The 19012-nt window shown below is 35.8% G+C and overlaps 1 protein-coding gene across 3 annotated transcripts in view; it reads right to left on the reverse strand.

Annotated features, from left to right (window-relative positions):
• Positions 1–19012, reverse strand: part of Gem2 (Gemin 2) — a 51647-nt gene that overhangs the window by 26779 nt on the left and 5856 nt on the right. For 2 of the 3 annotated variants that reach the window (XM_081742976.1, XM_081742977.1), the window contains exons 2-3: positions 14272–14384; positions 5701–5782 (exon numbers count right to left, since the gene is read on the reverse strand). In XM_081742976.1, the coding sequence (XP_081599102.1) occupies positions 5701–5782; positions 14272–14381 (192 nt within the window). In that variant the 5' untranslated portion in view covers positions 14382–14384. Of the gene's footprint in view, positions 1–5700; positions 5783–14271; positions 14385–16946; positions 17045–19012 lie in introns of all 3 variants that reach the window. The other variant, XM_081742975.1, reaches the window with a different exon arrangement.

Raw genomic sequence — 19012 nt, forward strand, 5'->3', positions numbered from 1 at the left:
AAACCTATGTCTAATGTAGGTGTTGAATAGCGACTGAATGCGAGACTTATGACTCTGCAATGAATAACTCACATCCAATTCATTTAAAATATAGTTGAGTTCCTCTAGGAAGGCTGAATGAAATTTGCGTACTGAAAAAAATTACAAGGAAGCATACTTTATCATACTTTATTCTGACACAACCACAGACACTGCCTACTACGAATCGAACCCGGAACCTTTACACTAAAGACGAGAATTATACCCAATTAGTTACGACGGCTCTCAAAGGCAAGCAAGTGACACGTTTGTTCATTTCGAGAAATTATGAAAGCAGGAAATGACATTCCTTTGCATAGTTTTTGCAAATACTTTAGTTTTAATTTTCTGACTTTCCTTCATTTCAATATAAACTGTCTCTGACTTCTTCCCCTTATAGTCCACCATACCTCGCCTTCATGTTTATGTTTTCAGGTTGTTTTTAATATTACAACTTAATATTTAGCTACAAAGTAATATATATATATATATATATATATATATATATATATATATATATATAATCCTTTCTACAAATATTTGTATTACATTCCTGTTTCAATTTCTATTGTTTTAATTCCACCTGCTTCATGAACTACGTGAACAATGTACATATTCCACGTATACAGCTTGTACGGAAATCTTTAAGTTTTACGTCCCACGGTTATGCCGGTTAGGCTAAAGGAGACGGTGATGATGAGAGAAGAGTGAAATGGTGGAATGAAGAAAGTGGGAGGAAACGGGAGAACCCCGAGAAAACCCACGAGCACGGTGTTTGTCCACCACAAGGTTCACTTGGCGGGGCCTGGGATCGAACCCGGGACCCCAAACACCAGAGGTGAACGCTCTACCACTGAGCCACCGCGCCCCCCACAGCTTGTACGGAGTCACAATTAAATGTTTAGTTACATATTAACAACTCAATTGATACAAACTACTTATGAAATTAATAACACTTAAAATTTTTTAAATGTTATTTCTGGTCCTCACTCTCTCTATTAAAAAAAAAAAAAAAAAAAATCTTGTAATACTTTATATCAATGACGACTTCCACGAATGTACTAGTTTCTTTATGAAACTAATACACGAAAGAAATTTTACTTATACTTAAAATTTTCCCTAGTTCTTGTAGTTTGTTTTCAATGTCTAATTCAGGTGTCTACTAAAATTCCAAAATGAAATTTCGTGACTTTTTCTTCACCAAATCATAAAATTTTCTAACATTTTCAAGAGCAAATTTGGGTGCGAATTAGGCCGAATTTTCATCCATGCGATAGAAATGTACTTTGCTTGCGATTTGGTAGCGTCTAAAGCCGACCATAGACATTTTTGGTGGTGAATTTTGACGTTTTATAGAACGAAATTTTCGAATCTTTACTTACATTTGTACATTTAAAAAAATCGTGACCCGAAAGCTAAATTGCGTGACTTTTTCGTGACTTTTATGGCCGTTTTCTAATTTCATGAATTTCGTGACCGACAGACACCCTGTAATTGTATGGAGTTTTTTCCTCGTTTTACTTGCTTCTTTTGCTCTTCAAGCTTTTTTATCTCAGTCGGATACTCTACTGAGTGAGCTACATGCCAGCCCATCTCAATTAATGGACTAATTTACAAATAATATTTTCTAAATATGCATTTTCAGCCTACTAGCAGCCTGCTGTAGTCTACTTTCAGTTTCTTTATTTATTCGTAAGATATGTATATACTTGGTCAATTTCCCTGACTACTTATATGGTTTCCTGACCAAATGAAGTTCTCCTGACTTTACTGGTTTGTAGAACCCCTGCATTATGGTAACAAGAGCGTAACGCTGTAAGTGTATGATATTTAGCTGGAATGGATTTTTGCGTCCCTTTTAGCACCAAGGCTTACCGTGACATCCGAATAGCATGAGCTCTCACCCGGAATCGAACCCAGACTCCTCATGTAGAAGATGCATATGTTAATAATACAGCTACGAGGAAGCTCCGTGTATGATATTTAATTTTTTTTTTTTAATTGATTTTCAGTCCCTTTCCAGCACTAAAGGTATACGAGATATGGAGAGCTGCAATTTAAGGTGGAATCCAGACGGCATCACGTGCACCAAAGGAGCGCGCGCTAGGCACTACACCAACAGGAAATGCTATGATAATTCATATCTTCATTTTACCTGTAAATATTATTATTCTCGCCAACCCTAACAGAATCTCAAAATCTTAAAAAGATGTCCAAGTTAGGAGATTCGTGTGACATAGAGAGAAGCAAATCGATTTATATAATAAGAGAATATCATGAACGTAAGGACTGAATAGCATCCTTTTTTAGTTCAATTTGCAAAACAAAATCTGCATACAAATAATACCGTTCATTCGAAACCAACAGTAACTACGAACTTACGCATTTAGTCACCAATTTGTCAGTAGCTGTTGAAAAAATGATATCTCAAGTACACCATGAAATGCTCGAACTTGTGTGCACAACCACTACAAATGAACGATTTCTAATTACTTTACTACATTTTCAAATTATAGAGCAACATTTTGATTCCCTTATACAGGGCTTACTGCAAAATACCGTCAATGACGTTCTAATAAAGCCAGATCTCGCCCGCAAAATGATTGCTAATAATCAAAATCTACGGGGCTCACTAGTAGAACGCGACCTAGGTCTGTTCTATCAATGTTCAAAGGCTTACCTTATCGCCTTTGACTCCTCATTGGCAAACTTGGATATCATTATCCAGACTCCTATTATACATAATAAGGATCATTATATGCTCTATAAAATTTATAATAATGGATTTTTAACGGATACTGCCCATATCCACCTTAAATTGCCAAGTTATGCTATATGGACTACCGAAGGAATCTATGAATTAGATCTCTCTATATGTCAACCTCACCCTATGTATTCTATCTGCAAGACACAGTCTCAAGCCCGCTCCCAGGGAACAGATTGCCTCTACAACTTAGTATTCCGAAATTCGACGGCTAATTGCCACTTGATCCCAACTCTTTCCAAAAATGAGGAATTCTACTTATACTCACCAATGGGTCTCCATCTGACGACTAGGAAATCTGTAAAAGTTACCAAGCATAGGAACCACATAATCGCTGCAGATGGCGTTAATACATGCTCTACATACTTCTTTCAATATGAAGATTTCGAAAGAGTACTTACTGACACCCTGAATTTGCCTTCACGTCATACGGCCAATTTTACAATTGAATTTCGGCTCCTGCCTGCTCAGAACGATATCAATTTTACCCTGAATCTTCAAAATTTCCAATGAACCATAACATCTATGCATTCCCTCTTACAACATGAAAAGAACTTTCTCCCAGACCATTTCTCGGATTTTCATCTTGCGCCAACTTTTCCCTGGACACTAATAATCATCGCGGCCTTAATTGTTTTATTACTAATTGGAATTGGATGTTTTCTTTATTATTTGTACAAGCGCGTGGTTACGAACAATCGCTAATCTCACAACCTCCTTCTTTTGCAGTATGTTTCATCTTCTTCCACTCATTATCACGGCCGCCATAGTTCTTCTATTTTTCGCTTTCCTATATATTCTATACCGCCGCCTCAGGATACGGCCAAACTTAACATCCCCTCCTCGCATCGAGATCTCATATCCACTACCGATGGCCTCGTCCCAGTCGGTGCCAGAGACAGTGTTACCATCACCACAATCTGCTACGGCCCTCACTATAAGCGACCTAGTATATGTATACCAACTGTGATCACCAGAGCTTCGACAGCCTCTCCTTTGAGGGAGATGACGTAATATACGGATCCTGCTTAGATTAAGAGGACAAACTGTCAGTGCTCCACTTCAACTTTAAAACTTATGTGATAATATCTCAAACAGTGATATCAGTGACCAGTGCTTTTTAACTTTGATTTGTGTTTCAGTGTTATAGTGTTTTCCAGTGTATACTGTGCCCAATATGCAGACTCCACATGCTGGCACGAACACGAAAAAATAATCCAGTGGCTTATTTTTTTTCTACGCCCCGGGGGTGTAAGGATCCCCACGTTGCCGTACCAGGCAATAACCACGTGTGAACTACATGTTGTGATAATAAACACAAACAAACAGACGACGTTCCCGAAGAGAAGTCAATCACCATCGCCAACAGTCGGAAGGACGAGAATCGACGATGGAAGCCGACAAGACAGAATAAAAAGGACCTGCACACCTCGACCAACATCAATCTTCCCGGATTGATCACAACACCGGGTTCCTTTCCTCTTTCTCACGACGCACGGTCACCGAGAGAAAGATACCTAATCTACACCCCTCTCACGACGCTTGGTCACCGGGCTCCCATCTAATCTTACCTGATATTAGTGGAATTTCTTATTATTTGTGTACATAAACTTTTTATAATAAAAGGTGAAGGGAAAAGTCCAAATCCCGAGTACATTTATTGCTCTACCCGAGAAATCTTTACTTTCTTTGTATTAACAGAGCAAAAGTTATTATTATTATTATTTATTTACCTATTTATTTTAAAGGTATCTGCTACGAACAGTAATTCTGGATAACCCACTGTTGTCCTTAATATGCTAATGAGTTTCTATATTGAAATTCTATTTACTTTGCAGTGATTTTGTGAGGGGGGGGGGGGTAATACATAAATGGAATTAAACTTTTCAGTTTGATGTCTCATACCTATGCTCTATAGGCTAAAGGAGGCCTATGATCAATGAAAGTGAACGATATGATATGAAAGGAATTGAAATCTTTGAGTTTTACGTCCCACGGTTATACCGGTTAGGCTAAAGGAGACGGTGATGATGAGTAATGAATGAAATGGTGGAATGAAGAAAGTGGGAGGAAACGGGAGAACCCTGAGGAAACCCACGCACACGGTATTTGTCCACCACGAAGTTTACTTGGCGGGGGCTGGGATCGAAGCCGGGACCCCAAATGATATGAAAGGAGTTGATGGAATGAGAATATAGGAGGAAACAGGAGATCCCGAGACAACCAATGGACATGACGTTGTCCATCAGAAACTTTTACGGCCTGAGATCGAACCAGGAACCCTTCGCACCAAAGATGAGCTCTCAATCACCGCGGCTCCAATTTCCATTATAATTCAAAGAAATAAACAGTAATAACAAAACGAGAATAAAAGTTCCATGACTTCCATGCAATCTGTATAACTGCATTTTACTCGTAAATCCACTTAATTTGACAATTATCATTATTATTTTCTTTTTTATGGTTCCACGATTATATCCCGAAGGCTTATGAGTGTTTCTCACAGCCTTTTCTGAATTTATGCAGAAATCCATGCGTACAGAAATCTCTACTGATCACTCACCTATTTAGAAGTTTTGAAGTGAATCTGAAGGAAATGTGTAATTAGAAGGATGAACTCTCTGGTTAAGTACCGTGAAACGATATTTGTATATTGTTCATTACAGTTTTGGAACTATTCTGTGTGTCTGATGAAGGCAAAGTTACATTGTTGAAACTGTTACACAAGGGTTGTTAATATCTCTTTAGTGTGTTTTGATCAGTTTTGTTTTATTAATACTGTTAAATATAATCTTCCTAATAACGTATCACGCATCACCTACTGTTATCGACAGCACAAAGTCCTTACAATACAAATAACTATATAATGTATTTCATACTTTATATAAGTTTTTTTTTTTTAAAAAATAAGTACTTACATGGAAGGATGCAGTTTGTTTTTTCACTTTACTTCTGTCAAGTGGAACCCTAACAACTGGTTCACATTTTGCAGCTTCAAGCCTGAAAGACATATTAACAGGTTTACAATATGATTATTCAAAGTACGTAATAGTAATTATCCAAATTTGCTTTAAGAATCTAAGACATTACCAATCTTCTAATCAATGAAGCTAACTAGCTCGTGGGTCTTTGGTTCACGTGGTCTCGGATTCCATTCCCGGTGGAAGACAACAAAACTCATTACAGTGGTTCGGACTCCATCTTAACCACTTCCCGGTCCACTTTATCCAAACTAACCATATCCTGACGTATCAACCCGAGCTATTACGTTTTCCGCATTTGTTTCAATTTAGACCAGCACGAGTAAATTCGCACTTTGTTTCGTTGAATGTTCTTTCGTGATTTACTGCGAGATATTCCGTGCTCAACATAAGTCACATTTGGGAAGAAAATTCGACCACAAGTGACCTACTTAGTAAGACGAAATAACTCGGGTTGACCGAGAAACGGTTAAACTGTACGTCCACGTCTCATAGCCTCGGTGTTGAAAAGGAATGCTAAACTTTAAACAAATAAAGAACAAAATATATGATAATAAATACTAATAATTGAAACACTTACTAAATTACAAAACATACTACATACACTACACTACCTTCGATTTGGATAGCTGAATTCAAATTGCTAATAATTTCTATTAAAAAAATCATATTCCCTGGTGAAAATATATATGAAAGTACACTACATCTTTTAAAAGTGGCCATGCACGCACGTTTAGTTTACTTATAACTTTCGCCTGTAACTTGTGCTATTTATTAGAATGAAACCTTTAATTTAAAGTCCAATAATTATATTCTATTGAATATAAGAGATGAATGACAAATGAGAGTAAATGTTTATGAAGTATTGACAAAGACAAGTGAGTTTCATTTTACATTGTGAAACTATGCTAGACTTACTGGGACTTATGCAGAGTCGTTTTGACGTATGATTAGCGTCATACTAAAGGCCTGACTACTGCAGGAAATATCCGTTAGTCGAACTCTTTAGTATAACACTTATCACGCGTCAGAACGACTCTGTATAAGGGCCACTGAGTTTCATTTCACACTGTGAAACTATGCTAGACTTACTGTGTTTCATTTCACATTGTGAAACTATGATAGACTTAGAAACTAAGGGAATTTGTCGACACTAGAACTGCAAGATATATCATTCCGGCTGCAACACACGGATAATATCGGAGATTGAATCTATCTTCTAAATTAATATCGAAGATGTAGCTTCTAGTTGCATATTACTGTTTTTCTATATGACATTGTATTGAAACCGGAAGTCGAAGATTTCTACTATCTCCATTCCGAATAACCTAACAGAAGTGAAGATGAAACCTTTCTTGAGAATACGGATCCATATTAAAAATTATTTCTCGCTATCCCTTGCCATCTTTGGCCTATGGAAATCAACAGTGAAACCGGAAATGGTAATAGATATCTATCACTTCTGTTTTTAGTAGAGTGATAAAGGTGACTTGAAACCTATTCTTAGGGCGGTGAATTCATTCCAAAACAACTGTTTCTCCCTATCTATTACCATTTAGTTCAATGGCGACTGAAACAAGAAATGGTTGATTTCTACTTCAGGCTTGAATGTAGGGTTGAAAGAGATCGAACTTACATCGGAAAAACACTTCTAACTATATACTGCCGATTTTAATTTGCAGTATTCTTTCACTCCTGAAGATGAAGAGAAGGATAGGGAGGAGGAAAATATTCTTAGGACGCTGAATTCACATTAGAAAGTCGAATCTTGGTATCTCGTACCGCTTTTGATCTATAGAAATTGATACTGAAATCGGAAATGGTAATTTCTACCACTTCTGATTTTAATAGTGATAAGAGTGAACTTCCTTTAGTTATTCCCGTTAAACAATGTGACATAATAATAGCCTTAAATTCAAACGAGTAAGCCGTTTTCCGTGACGCGATCACAAACAACAAACATCGATTCCAATGTGAGTGGAAAAATATAGAAACTGACCCTCCTCCTTATAAATTGAATTTTGGAAAAATGCTGGGTCAGGTGTTCGCTTATTTGCAATGAGGGTTTATATACAAAATTTCATATTCCTACCTTAAGGGATATTAGCTACTCTTTTTTTTTGCAATATTTCTCAAGCTACAGACGCTGAAATACATATTCTCTTATTATTATTATTTAAGAGTTTATATACCAAATTTCACATCTTCAACTTAAGTGAATCCATAAGGGAAAAATTAAATATTATTGAACTTTTTCTTAGAAGCGGAATTTTCAGAAACGTTAAAATATGGCTTTCAATCTCCAATTAAGCGAATCCCCACATTCGCCACTTTGTGATTTAAAAAATAAAAAGTATTTTAGAAATGTCCCAGATTTCCCATAAGAGCGGATCAAAAACGCTGAAATATGTGACCTTATTTTTAAAGAAAGGTTTATGAGTTTCATCTTTCTAAATTCAAGTATTCGTGAGATACATTATTCTTGACTGACTGACTTCTCTCTCTCTCTCACACACACACACACATTCTCTCTCTCATATATATATATATATATATATATATATATATATATATATATATAAATTGAACCCCTCTTTCGCCCATTTAGGATATCTACTTCCAAAAATCCTTCCGTGCTTTCGTGAAAAACGGAATATCCAAAATTTACGTTTCTACCTACAATATTATGGCCTGGGCGATGATGTCACCTGCGAGTCATTTCTACTCTTTTATATAATAGTATAGATACAGAATATTGTATACCAATTTTCTTAAACGAGAACAGTCAAGTAGAAAATACCTATTTTCAATATTTTTTATTCCTAGTTAAAAGAATGTAAATCGGAAAAAAAAAAAAAATGAACACCTGCGCAAAATCAAACTACGAAATACTGATACATTTGAGGCTATAACATGAGCTGCGGCTGCCACCTGAAACCATATTATGCAGGAAGCTGATCTTATCATCATCAATTCTGTGCTAGAGAATCCGTTTCATTAAGTGCAGACCATGGTTCAATTTCTTTCAGAATTCAACGATCAACTTTCAAATTTGTATGTTCAATAAAGACTAGTAATTACCACATTAATGTTCCGTAAATGTATTTAGCAAGTTCATGTATCTTTTCCCATGTCTGTGTCAACTTGTATTTATATAACACTTACTTCCCATTATATTTTAAACACTAAGCATTGAAATAGTGGATGATGGGCATCGGAATACTTAATACGTTAGGTAGGATATAAAATAAACTCTTATCTTGCATCACGAACCCCATTCCTATTTAAGTTTCCGTTTTCATTATATTTCGGTCATTTCTATGAGCAGTAATTACAAAAATTGGTTGCAAACCAAGGCAACTTTGCTCAAATTTGAGAAGCTGCGATGTAAGCTGGAGGCTATTACTAAAGAGATAGAATTTCTTAAGATCTGTAAGAAGGAAATCATTATTTCCTACATTTTTGACAAGAAGCATTATTTTGAATGGAATTAAAGTGATAGTCTTAGTTCATATCGCACATGCATAAGATCAGGATGGCTGAAAAAAAAAAAAAAAAGTACGATGAAAACACTGATATATAGCCGAAGTTTTAACACAAATTAGTAACAATATATAGTTTTCTTTGGTCAATTTTATTTTTATTTAAATTAATACGTTAATGTATGCATTTTACGCACACGAAATGATTTATTACTTTGTTGCGTAAGTTATATTTATCCTTGACAATAATTTCAGCTAACAAATTTGCAGCTATCGACAGGTGTTCATGACTTCCTTGCATGAACAATGTAGTATGCCCTAAACAATTCAGGTATATTCATTGTGTACTAGCAGCGTTCACCCCGCTTCGCTGCGGTCACCCTGGAACGCAATAAACTTTGTTACTTAGATAATTTTTACTTTTTCGCTTTCAAGTGATATGATAAAAACCATAGAAGAATGTTAACATTATATCGCCTGTCATTTATGTTAACCCGCCGAGTGACACGGTCATGTGGGTTGCATATAAATACGGCTAGATTTAGCTATGATGAGCTAACAAAGGATTTGTACGTTATGGACACTTGAATGGTCAATTATCTCAAGACACTGGTAATTAAAAATTAAAGTGATATGATAAAAACCATCTAGGGTCCAAATCCTAATAACCCCCCAAAAATAAAAGAAATTGGTTCAGCCGTATTAGCGTGATGAGGTAACAAAGGATTTGTGCGTTCTCTTTTATATATATAGATGTGAAGACAGTTTATTAATTGAAAAAAAAAATCTTTAAGTTTTACGTCCCACGGTTATGCCGGTGAGGCTAAAGGAGACGGTGATAATGAGAGATGAATGAAAATGGTGGAATGAAGAAAGTGGGAGGAAACGGGAGAACCCCGAGAAAACCCACGAGCACGGTGTTTGTCCACCACAAAGTTCACTTGGCGGGGGCTGGGATCGAACCCGGGACCCCAAGCACCAGAGGTGAACGCTCTACCACTGAGCCACCGCGCCCCCCTATTAATTGAAAGCAAACTGATATTTAGTTATATATGTGTGTGACGTACAGACATCGTTAGCGTGGGATTTCTCTAGGTTCTCCAGTTTCCCTCCACTTTCTTCATTCAACTATTACCATTCATCTCATCATCCCAGTCTCGCTTAGCCTCGGTGCATAATCGTTGGACGTTAAACTAAAAAAAAAAAATAACGCACATTTTTAACGTATTTTCGTATACTTTCAAGTTCTCTTCAGGTACACAATAATATAATTAAAGGTGTTTATGCGGTACTACGTTGTTGAAGCAAATAAGACGTTCAAATAGATGTAAAGGAATTTCGGAAATGAAAAATGAAATCTCTATTTGAAGAGTCCGTGAAACTGAAAGATTTGCCTTTTCTTTTTCTTTCTTTCAAATACTCAACAACGAAGCTGAAACATAATACTGAATTTCGTCAAAAGATGGCTCTGCCTCAACAAAGAAAAAAGAAGTCTAATGCCTCAAAGAACCGCTGCTTGCTGAGACTTATCTCTCGTTGATGGAAGCTACATAGTTCTTCCTTGTCCCTGCGATGAAAGATAGATAAACAACTACGGGAAACCTGGCCATCAATTTGCTTCTTAAGTTTCTATCTCGCCAAAGTAATAAATTGCCGAAAGAGAAATACAATTATGTAGGAGACGAAAAGAAGTCATAAGAGAATGTAAACAATATTGTATTGTAGCATTACTGCAATACAACTTCATTTTAAAATTCGTGACATTCACTGTGAAATTATTCTTGCTGGACAGCATTCAGTTCATCGGCTCTCAATGTCATATTTCTGGCTTTATACGAATTTGCTACTTATATGTATAAAATCCCCGATTACCTCTTCAACTGTGATCAATATAAAAAATGTAAACCCATGATTCGGAAATTCAATGTGATCACGCACATCAAAAACATCAACGATTACAAAAAACTCTCTGGCAACTATTGATTGTCAACATTATTTCCCAATTTTGTGTTAATTAATTTTCTTTTTAAATTATGCCCGTATTTCTTCATCCATTCTCCCCCCCCCCCAAAAAAACTGAGGGAGATTAAATGCCTTTTTTTGTTGTATAAATTGAAGAATTTCGGGGTAAGGAAATTATCACTCCTGGTATTGCCCACGAGACAAGGCGAGACAGAATTTTTGAGACGAAGCAGAACTTTTCCAACAAAAACAGATACACCTTCTCGAACTGAGACAGCATTTTCACGAGACATGTATTCTCAAATCTCATCTCATGGTAAATATTATTCATTTCCAAATACTCGCCCCGGATACGACCTTCACACTTCGACTTTTACTCTTTATTATGTACAAAAACATCTCACATCATTTATTCGAAGCGTAATAGGGTAAAAATAAGTAACATCACTAATTATTTTTAAAACCTAGTTGACACAATTCAACTGCGTAAACCAACAAACTATCTTCGTAATATAGAACAAAATTTAAAATATTTTGTTTTATTAATATAAGGGAAAGAATTAAGTAAACATATACTACGTTTATATACATATAGCTGTAAGCACCCGTCGTTGTCGGGTCTTAATTCAGAACCTAAATAAAAAGAGAGAGGCGCCTGGGTACTAATCCCATGCAGTTATGTACGCCCACACAACCAAGTCATAATGTCGGTGACAAATAGATAAGCCGTTGTTAGAAACTGCGAAAAATTTGAATTCGTTTTCACCTCCAAGCCGAAAATTGAAAAAAGAGCTTCATACGCGACTACCTCTGATAAAGATCTAGAGCTGATGACACACACACACATTACTTTACTACTAGCTGAAATGTCCATCCTTCGTATGAGGAGAACACGTTTATGAGTAATATTTGAATCCCCTTTCCCCTCCGAATATTTATATCAATGGAAGTGTAATTATAAAAGTACAGAAGGTACTCCACTTTTGGCATGAATATTGAAACACCTTACCATCAGAGAATACGCCTTTAATTAAACTGATATCATTTAAAGTCCCAGCTTAAAGAAGGTACACCCCGTCTTCCCCCGGCCCCGAAAACACCTCTGTCATTTTTGACAATTTATTTTTCACTGCTTCCCTTTCTCTGCTGGTTGGAATATAGGACTTGGGCCTTAACGGCATCGAGACTGTCACTTTTTATTTCAGCAATTCCGAAAACAATGGATTGCATACTAATATCAGATGGTTTGCATTACTTTTACATGATATTGCCTCCAACTTCCACAGTATTCTTTCCATATTGAAAGTCATATATCTACCGAATTTTGTTAAAAAATGCTCCAGACGTTCCAATGTTACGCTGCAATATACTCTCATATATATATATATATATATATATATATATATATATATATATATATGTGTGTGTGTGTGTGTGTGTGTGTGTGCGAGGAATGCGTTCGACGTTGCCCTTGTAAATTCTCAATTTAGCTGACACACCCGTTCATGCCTCAACTTTGGATTAAATGTTATCGCGATTGTAACCTAATAACTAGACAAACCCAAAATATGTACTCGACACTAATCTCAGTCATCTGAGACTTTTTTCACCCCCATCTCACCCTCCATGCCGATGAGGGCTGAACTTCGATTTTAACTCTATCGTGGGTGTAATTATTAATCTCAGCGATAACGAGAACTATGGATTCGACACTAATATCGGCCGTTTTAAATTATTTTTACATGTCAACCCCTCCCCACTATCGTAGGGGTGCTAATGGCGGTTAAACGTAGACTTAAATGATACAAGGAGGGTAGCCAATCAACTTAGGGACCCCAAAAACTATGAATTCCATACTAATATCGGACGTTTTAATTATCATTATTTTTTTATGTCAGCAGTCCCCTCTCCCTCCCAATGGTACTAGTGAGCTGAATTTGGATTTAAACGGGATCGAGTGTGTCGCTATTCATCTCAGCGACCCCGAAAGTATGGACTCTCTCTACTAATAACGGTCGTTTTTGAGCATTTTATGTTACCCCCATTCACTCTCCCTAAATATGCTAGGGGTCTTATCCCTACTGGAGGCTGAACTTGAATTTTCTCCCTATCGGTTCGTTATCAATTGACATTCTACACAGGGTTTCAAGACATTTGGCTTTAAAAACGTTCCGGTGTATGAAATATTTGTTGAGGATTACTTTCAACGTATGATGCGTGTGTATTATATAGACTGATGTAATACGAGCAATTCTTGCTTAAAAAAAAAAAAAAAAAAAAAAAAAAATCGGAAGTGACTTTCATTAAATAACAATGGTATACATGTGTTTGCCATTACGTCAGGTGGATGCGCTATGACATTTAACGGCAAATCTGCGCATTGCTTCAGTATAAGAGAAAATGAAGTTTGCAAAAGCGAAGAAACATATAAAATTTATTTTCTTTAATTAAGTTATAATTTCTTACATTAACACAATATGAAAAAGTTTTACTTCAGCGTCATTCTACAAAACAAAGACTGAACTCCCTTTTATATTTTATCTGCTAAGCTGAGGTGTCTCCTACATATTTTAAAGATTTCCGTATGGGAATTTCAATTATTAAATAGTTGATTTCAAGGTCAATAAATTTCATAAGCTATTCAATATATGGAGCTTTGCGATTGTATTCATATTTCTCGTTTCATGTTAAATCGAAACAACGTTCCCTCTGAGACGTAGCTCGCTATCATCGACTCTGCACGTCCCCATTAGGCTCAAGGAGACAGATGATTAAAGGAAGTAAATGGTTATGAAATAATAGCTGCAATTTAGAAACGGAAGAACTCCGAAAAAATCCATGAACGAGATCGAACCAGGGACACCTCATACCAGAGGTGAGCGCTCTTTTAATAAGCCACTATGCCCCTAAGAAATTTCAAGTTCAATCAAAATTCAAATAATGGATCTGTTGATGGCTGCAGATTTGTCAGCTGAAATTATTGTTAAGGATAAATAAAATTTGTGTAACGAAGTACGAAACTGGAATATTTAATTCTAAAAGACGTTTAAAAATGGATACTTACGTGACTTGTTTTATATAATCTTGACCAGTTGCTGGAGGTACACTAGGATCAAAATTGTCATCTATATCCTCTACAAATAACGCCTTCTCAAGAAGATCACACGCCGACATTTTCTGGAATATAAAGAGACACTAGAATGTTTATTTATTTACTTCTGTACTTCCGACAAGGGAGCTACTGGCACTCTTTTTCTATTTGTGAGTTTAACATCCTACATGAGGCTGAAACACGATGATTATGATGATAAACAAAGTTGTGAAATGAAGAAAGTTGAAAGAAACGGGAAAACCCATGCACACAGTGTCTGCCAAACCACAAAGCCCACCTGATGAGAGCTGGGATTGAATCAAATACCCTCTGCATCAGAGATGAGCGCTCTGCTACTGAGCCACCGCAACCCAGAGGATACTTCCATAGGCACTACTATATACCACTAAATTAAAACATTTTATAGAGATCTGACAACTACGTGGCGTCTCATACATCTCGTACAATAGTGTTTGAAAGTGCATTTTCCCCTTATATTTCTATCAATAATCTCCAAATGCACTGACTAATGGAATAAATTCTTTGTGTTTTAAACTGGAATCACTTCTCTTTAAAAAACTACCTAGAAACTATACAAGTTATTGTTAAAGGAAAGTATAAACTTAAAGATACTAATGGAAGTGTTAAGCGTGAAATATTTCCGCCAGTCGTTCCGACATTATTTGTTCCCGGTGAGTTCCAACACCATGAGATATATATGAGACTTACAATGGTTATGTTTTGGGTTGACCGATCAATATTATAATGGAAGAGAGAATTGCAATTTTTTGTTAAAATTTCTGAAAAGGATCAAAGAAGACGAAGGTAAGTAAATGTATTCAAAGTGAAATAAAGCAGAGTTGGCAAAAACCATGGGTTTTATTTAAAAAAGTTTTTTTTTTTTGTTTAAACCCGTTTTTTTTTAAAGGTAAACCAGTTTTTTTTTGTTTAAATAATTTCCTCTCTGTATTTATATTACATATTGACTGAAATAAGTTTGTTTCGCCTTGGTGTTATTATGCAACAACGGGATTATGCTAGAAGGGGTCACATAAGCTTAAAGCGGAATCCAAATCGCTTCTCGGCTTACATCCGAGAGAAACAGGCATCGGAGCGTCTAATGGCATTGAAAATAGCTACTTTATAGACCAAATGAAGCACAAAAGGAGACTCTGTAGACTAAATAAAGCAAAAAAAAAAAGGAGACTTTGTGGACCAACCCGCCTCTGATAGGAACTTCACAAATCAACTTTAGACCAGAAATAAAAAATACATTTATCTATTTTCCAATCTTCACAAATGATTAGACATTTTTAATTTTCGAACATACGTATATATACAGGAAGCTGAGAGAGAACTCAGCTGTAAAGTCTTCAACAGAACAAAGCTTTTATTTCTAGTCTTGGATGGGGATTGGCTTTTTTCAAAGATACAATAACATCATTATGATTTGACATCTTAGGAACTTATATATAATATATGTAACATAATGTATAACAAAACCATTGCACTTCGATAAATTTTACTACTTCTCGGACTATGCATTAGTGATTTACCCTTACCAAGATGCCGGTTAAGTTCAGAAATAAAAATATATTTATCTACCTTCCAATCTTCACAAATGATCCAAGGCATTAATTTTTGAACACATATAAAGACAACTCAGCTGTAAAGACTTCCAACAGAACAGAGTTTTTATTTCTGGTTCTGGATGGAGATTGGCTTTTTTTTTTTCAAATATACAATAACATCATTTTAATTTGACATCTCAGGAGCACTATATATATATATATATATATATATATAAACATTTGCACTTGGATAAATTTCAGTTCTTCTTTGATTGTGCATTAAAAAACTATGTAATTAGGCCATTTATCTTCTTTTCAACACTTTTCTGAAGAGCCTGAATGCTTCTGTGCTCTTTGCGTCCCTCTTCTTTCAATGACATGACACCTTACAATATCCTTTGAGCGATATGTGCCTCCTTCAGGTCCCCTTTTTTAAGAGCCTTCCGAAGTCTATCTGTGGCTTCACCAAGCAGAGAATTTGCAGATTCTTTGGTCTGACTATACTTCCGCTAAGCTGGCTTTCAATTTCCTCTATGTTCTTTTTAGCACTTCTTATATTTTCCAGTTTTTGTTCTTTTGCTTTTCTCAACTTCTCTTTCCCTTCTTTAAGTGTGGCACTTCTTTCCTGGGCTAGTCGCTGTTCCTTCAGAAACTGTTAATGAGCATTTTGATCCAAGGTAATAATCTTTTTAGAAATTGGAACGAGATGAGGCTTGTTGTCACAAAACTTAAAGGCATTTTCCACAATCAAAATACTGTTTAAAGTTCTACAAGACATCTGAGTCTTTTCCTTTGTCAGAGCATTGTTTGATACTGAAAATCTCCTTTCAATATCTGCATTACCATGGGACAGGCAAAGTGCAGCTTTTATTCTTTACTTACTAGAGAAAATTTTTGTGAACCATCCGCCTTCTTAAGTCCCGTAAAAAGAGCCCAGTAATTGTCAATACGTGAAGTAATATAACTTCCAGCAGGGTCATGCTCAAGCTGCAGACTTAGTAGATTAATGTTTCAAAAATAGAGACTGATAGAGACTTTGGCCAAAAAAGGATACTTTTAGATGAAATAGAGACTCACTCTGATGCCTGGAGAGAAATTGTCCTCCATTTGTACTAGAAACCGGGACTAATTGGGCCACAAATGCGTGAGTCTGCCGACTCGCTCACGAAGGACTCCTGAAAAAAAAAAATACGTAGTACTGATCTTTACATACTTGTTAATATAATTGTCAAGAGTCACTTCAGAAAGACAAAAAAGATAAAGTTGTAGAAATGAAATCATTATACGGAATTATATATATATATATATATATATATATATATATATATATATATATATATATACTGTATATATCGGGAAACTTCCGCCTTAGCCATTGGAAAAATCCGTTATTACTTGGAATGTTAAATTTTATGGCCAACGTATCATAATCAGTACGCTAAAACTGAGGTATTAAATTACAAATTTAATATGCAGATATCATTCAATTAAATTAAAACTTAAAAGTCCAATCCAAGCTAACGTTGGAAGCTACATAGGCAGTCGATAAATTTTCATTCTGACTACATGACTTGCCAACCTGAGTCTCCTAGACTTAATGACTCTAACGTTAGAGGAAGCAGTATAAATTATGCAGTTTCCGCCATTCCCCATTCCTATCACTCTTGAGTCCGAATATTCATCTCAGGAATATTCACACATTCTCAAATACCCTCAGTCTATATTCTTTCCTCAAAGTACGCGACCATGTTTCGCCACCATACAGCACATAGGCATAATCATCGTTCTATATATTTTAAGCTTAAATTCTTCGACAGAATTCCCGAAGACGAAAGAATTTGAACTGAATAATAACGCGAATGCCCTGCTTTCACTCGACATCTTTAATTTCTTCGTGGATATGCAGTACTTTTACTCTGTTTAGATAAACTTATTGTATAATATTTTATAAAGCGTCAACAGAATATGGAAAGCTACATTTATCGTACGTAATAAAAGTGCTTTACTGTATGATCAAACTCACTTTCATCCTTCTCCCGCTAAGAAGTAGTGCATGAAAAGCACATTACTACTTTTACTGAAATATGATCGAAATAAATGGAAGATCTCTATATGACACTACATTAAGGTACATATATATAAAATATAAAATTTCATCCTCATGTCATACTGTTTGTATATACTCTACATTTCACGTTTTATTATAAATATGTTCTTCACGAATTTTACAATTTGCCACACATAAAATTAATAGTTTCAACAACTGGCAATATTTTATGTCAAACATGTAGCTCTAGTTTCAAAGTAGTTAGTTGTACAGTTCTACATTGCCTCCCTTACAAAGCTATCGTGGTTTGGATACCATGCTAGATTGTAAGCTCATGTCTTACATATAGTCAATGGTGAAATACTCTGTTAAATTCAAACAAAATATAACCAAAAACTTCAATCAGTAAATTAACAATAAAAACTTTAGATGCAGATAAAATCTCTCAAATCCAGATACTGGAGGACGACAAAATTTCGTTTGTTGATATTTTAAACATTGTTTCAGTAATTCTTCTTCTTGTTCATCTCAACCATCGGTTGGTGGGCAACATGGAAATTTTAAAACTTTTCTCTCCCTTGGGAGACTTGTTTTATACTTTGATAAGGCCCCTTCTTCGTAACGCATCTAGATAATCTATCCTTGGTCTTCCTCTTCCTGGTTTTCCTTTTCCATTTCCCTTTATCAGCACGCACGGTGATCCAATCGGAGTGTCGAATAAGATGACCAAGCATGCTTTTTCTCCTATTTCCTATTATCTTCATGATCTGTCGTCCTTTATTAGCTTCCTTTAGTATGTCTTCATTTCTTTTCCTTTCGGTCCATGATATGTCCAGCATTCAGCGCCAATACCACATTTCAAATGCTTCCAGCTTGGATAAATCATAAAGCTTCTAGACTCGCAGTAGCGTAGTTGGTAAGAAATCTATATGCCAACTGGACGAACTGAGTTCCATTTCCATTGAGAATTCTTTCTCCTTCTACCGAGAAAATTGATGCTTCAGAGTGGTCTTCTAAAATACAGCACGGGAGATGTATCGAGAAAAGTTGCAAAGACAAATAAGGAATAAAACATGCAAACACAAAGTGGATTAGA

The sequence above is a fragment of the Thermobia domestica genome, chromosome 16, assembly GCF_964235325.1.
Source record: "Thermobia domestica chromosome 16, izTheDome1.hap1.1, whole genome shotgun sequence".
Classification (NCBI taxonomy): Eukaryota; Metazoa; Arthropoda; class Insecta; order Zygentoma; family Lepismatidae; genus Thermobia; species Thermobia domestica.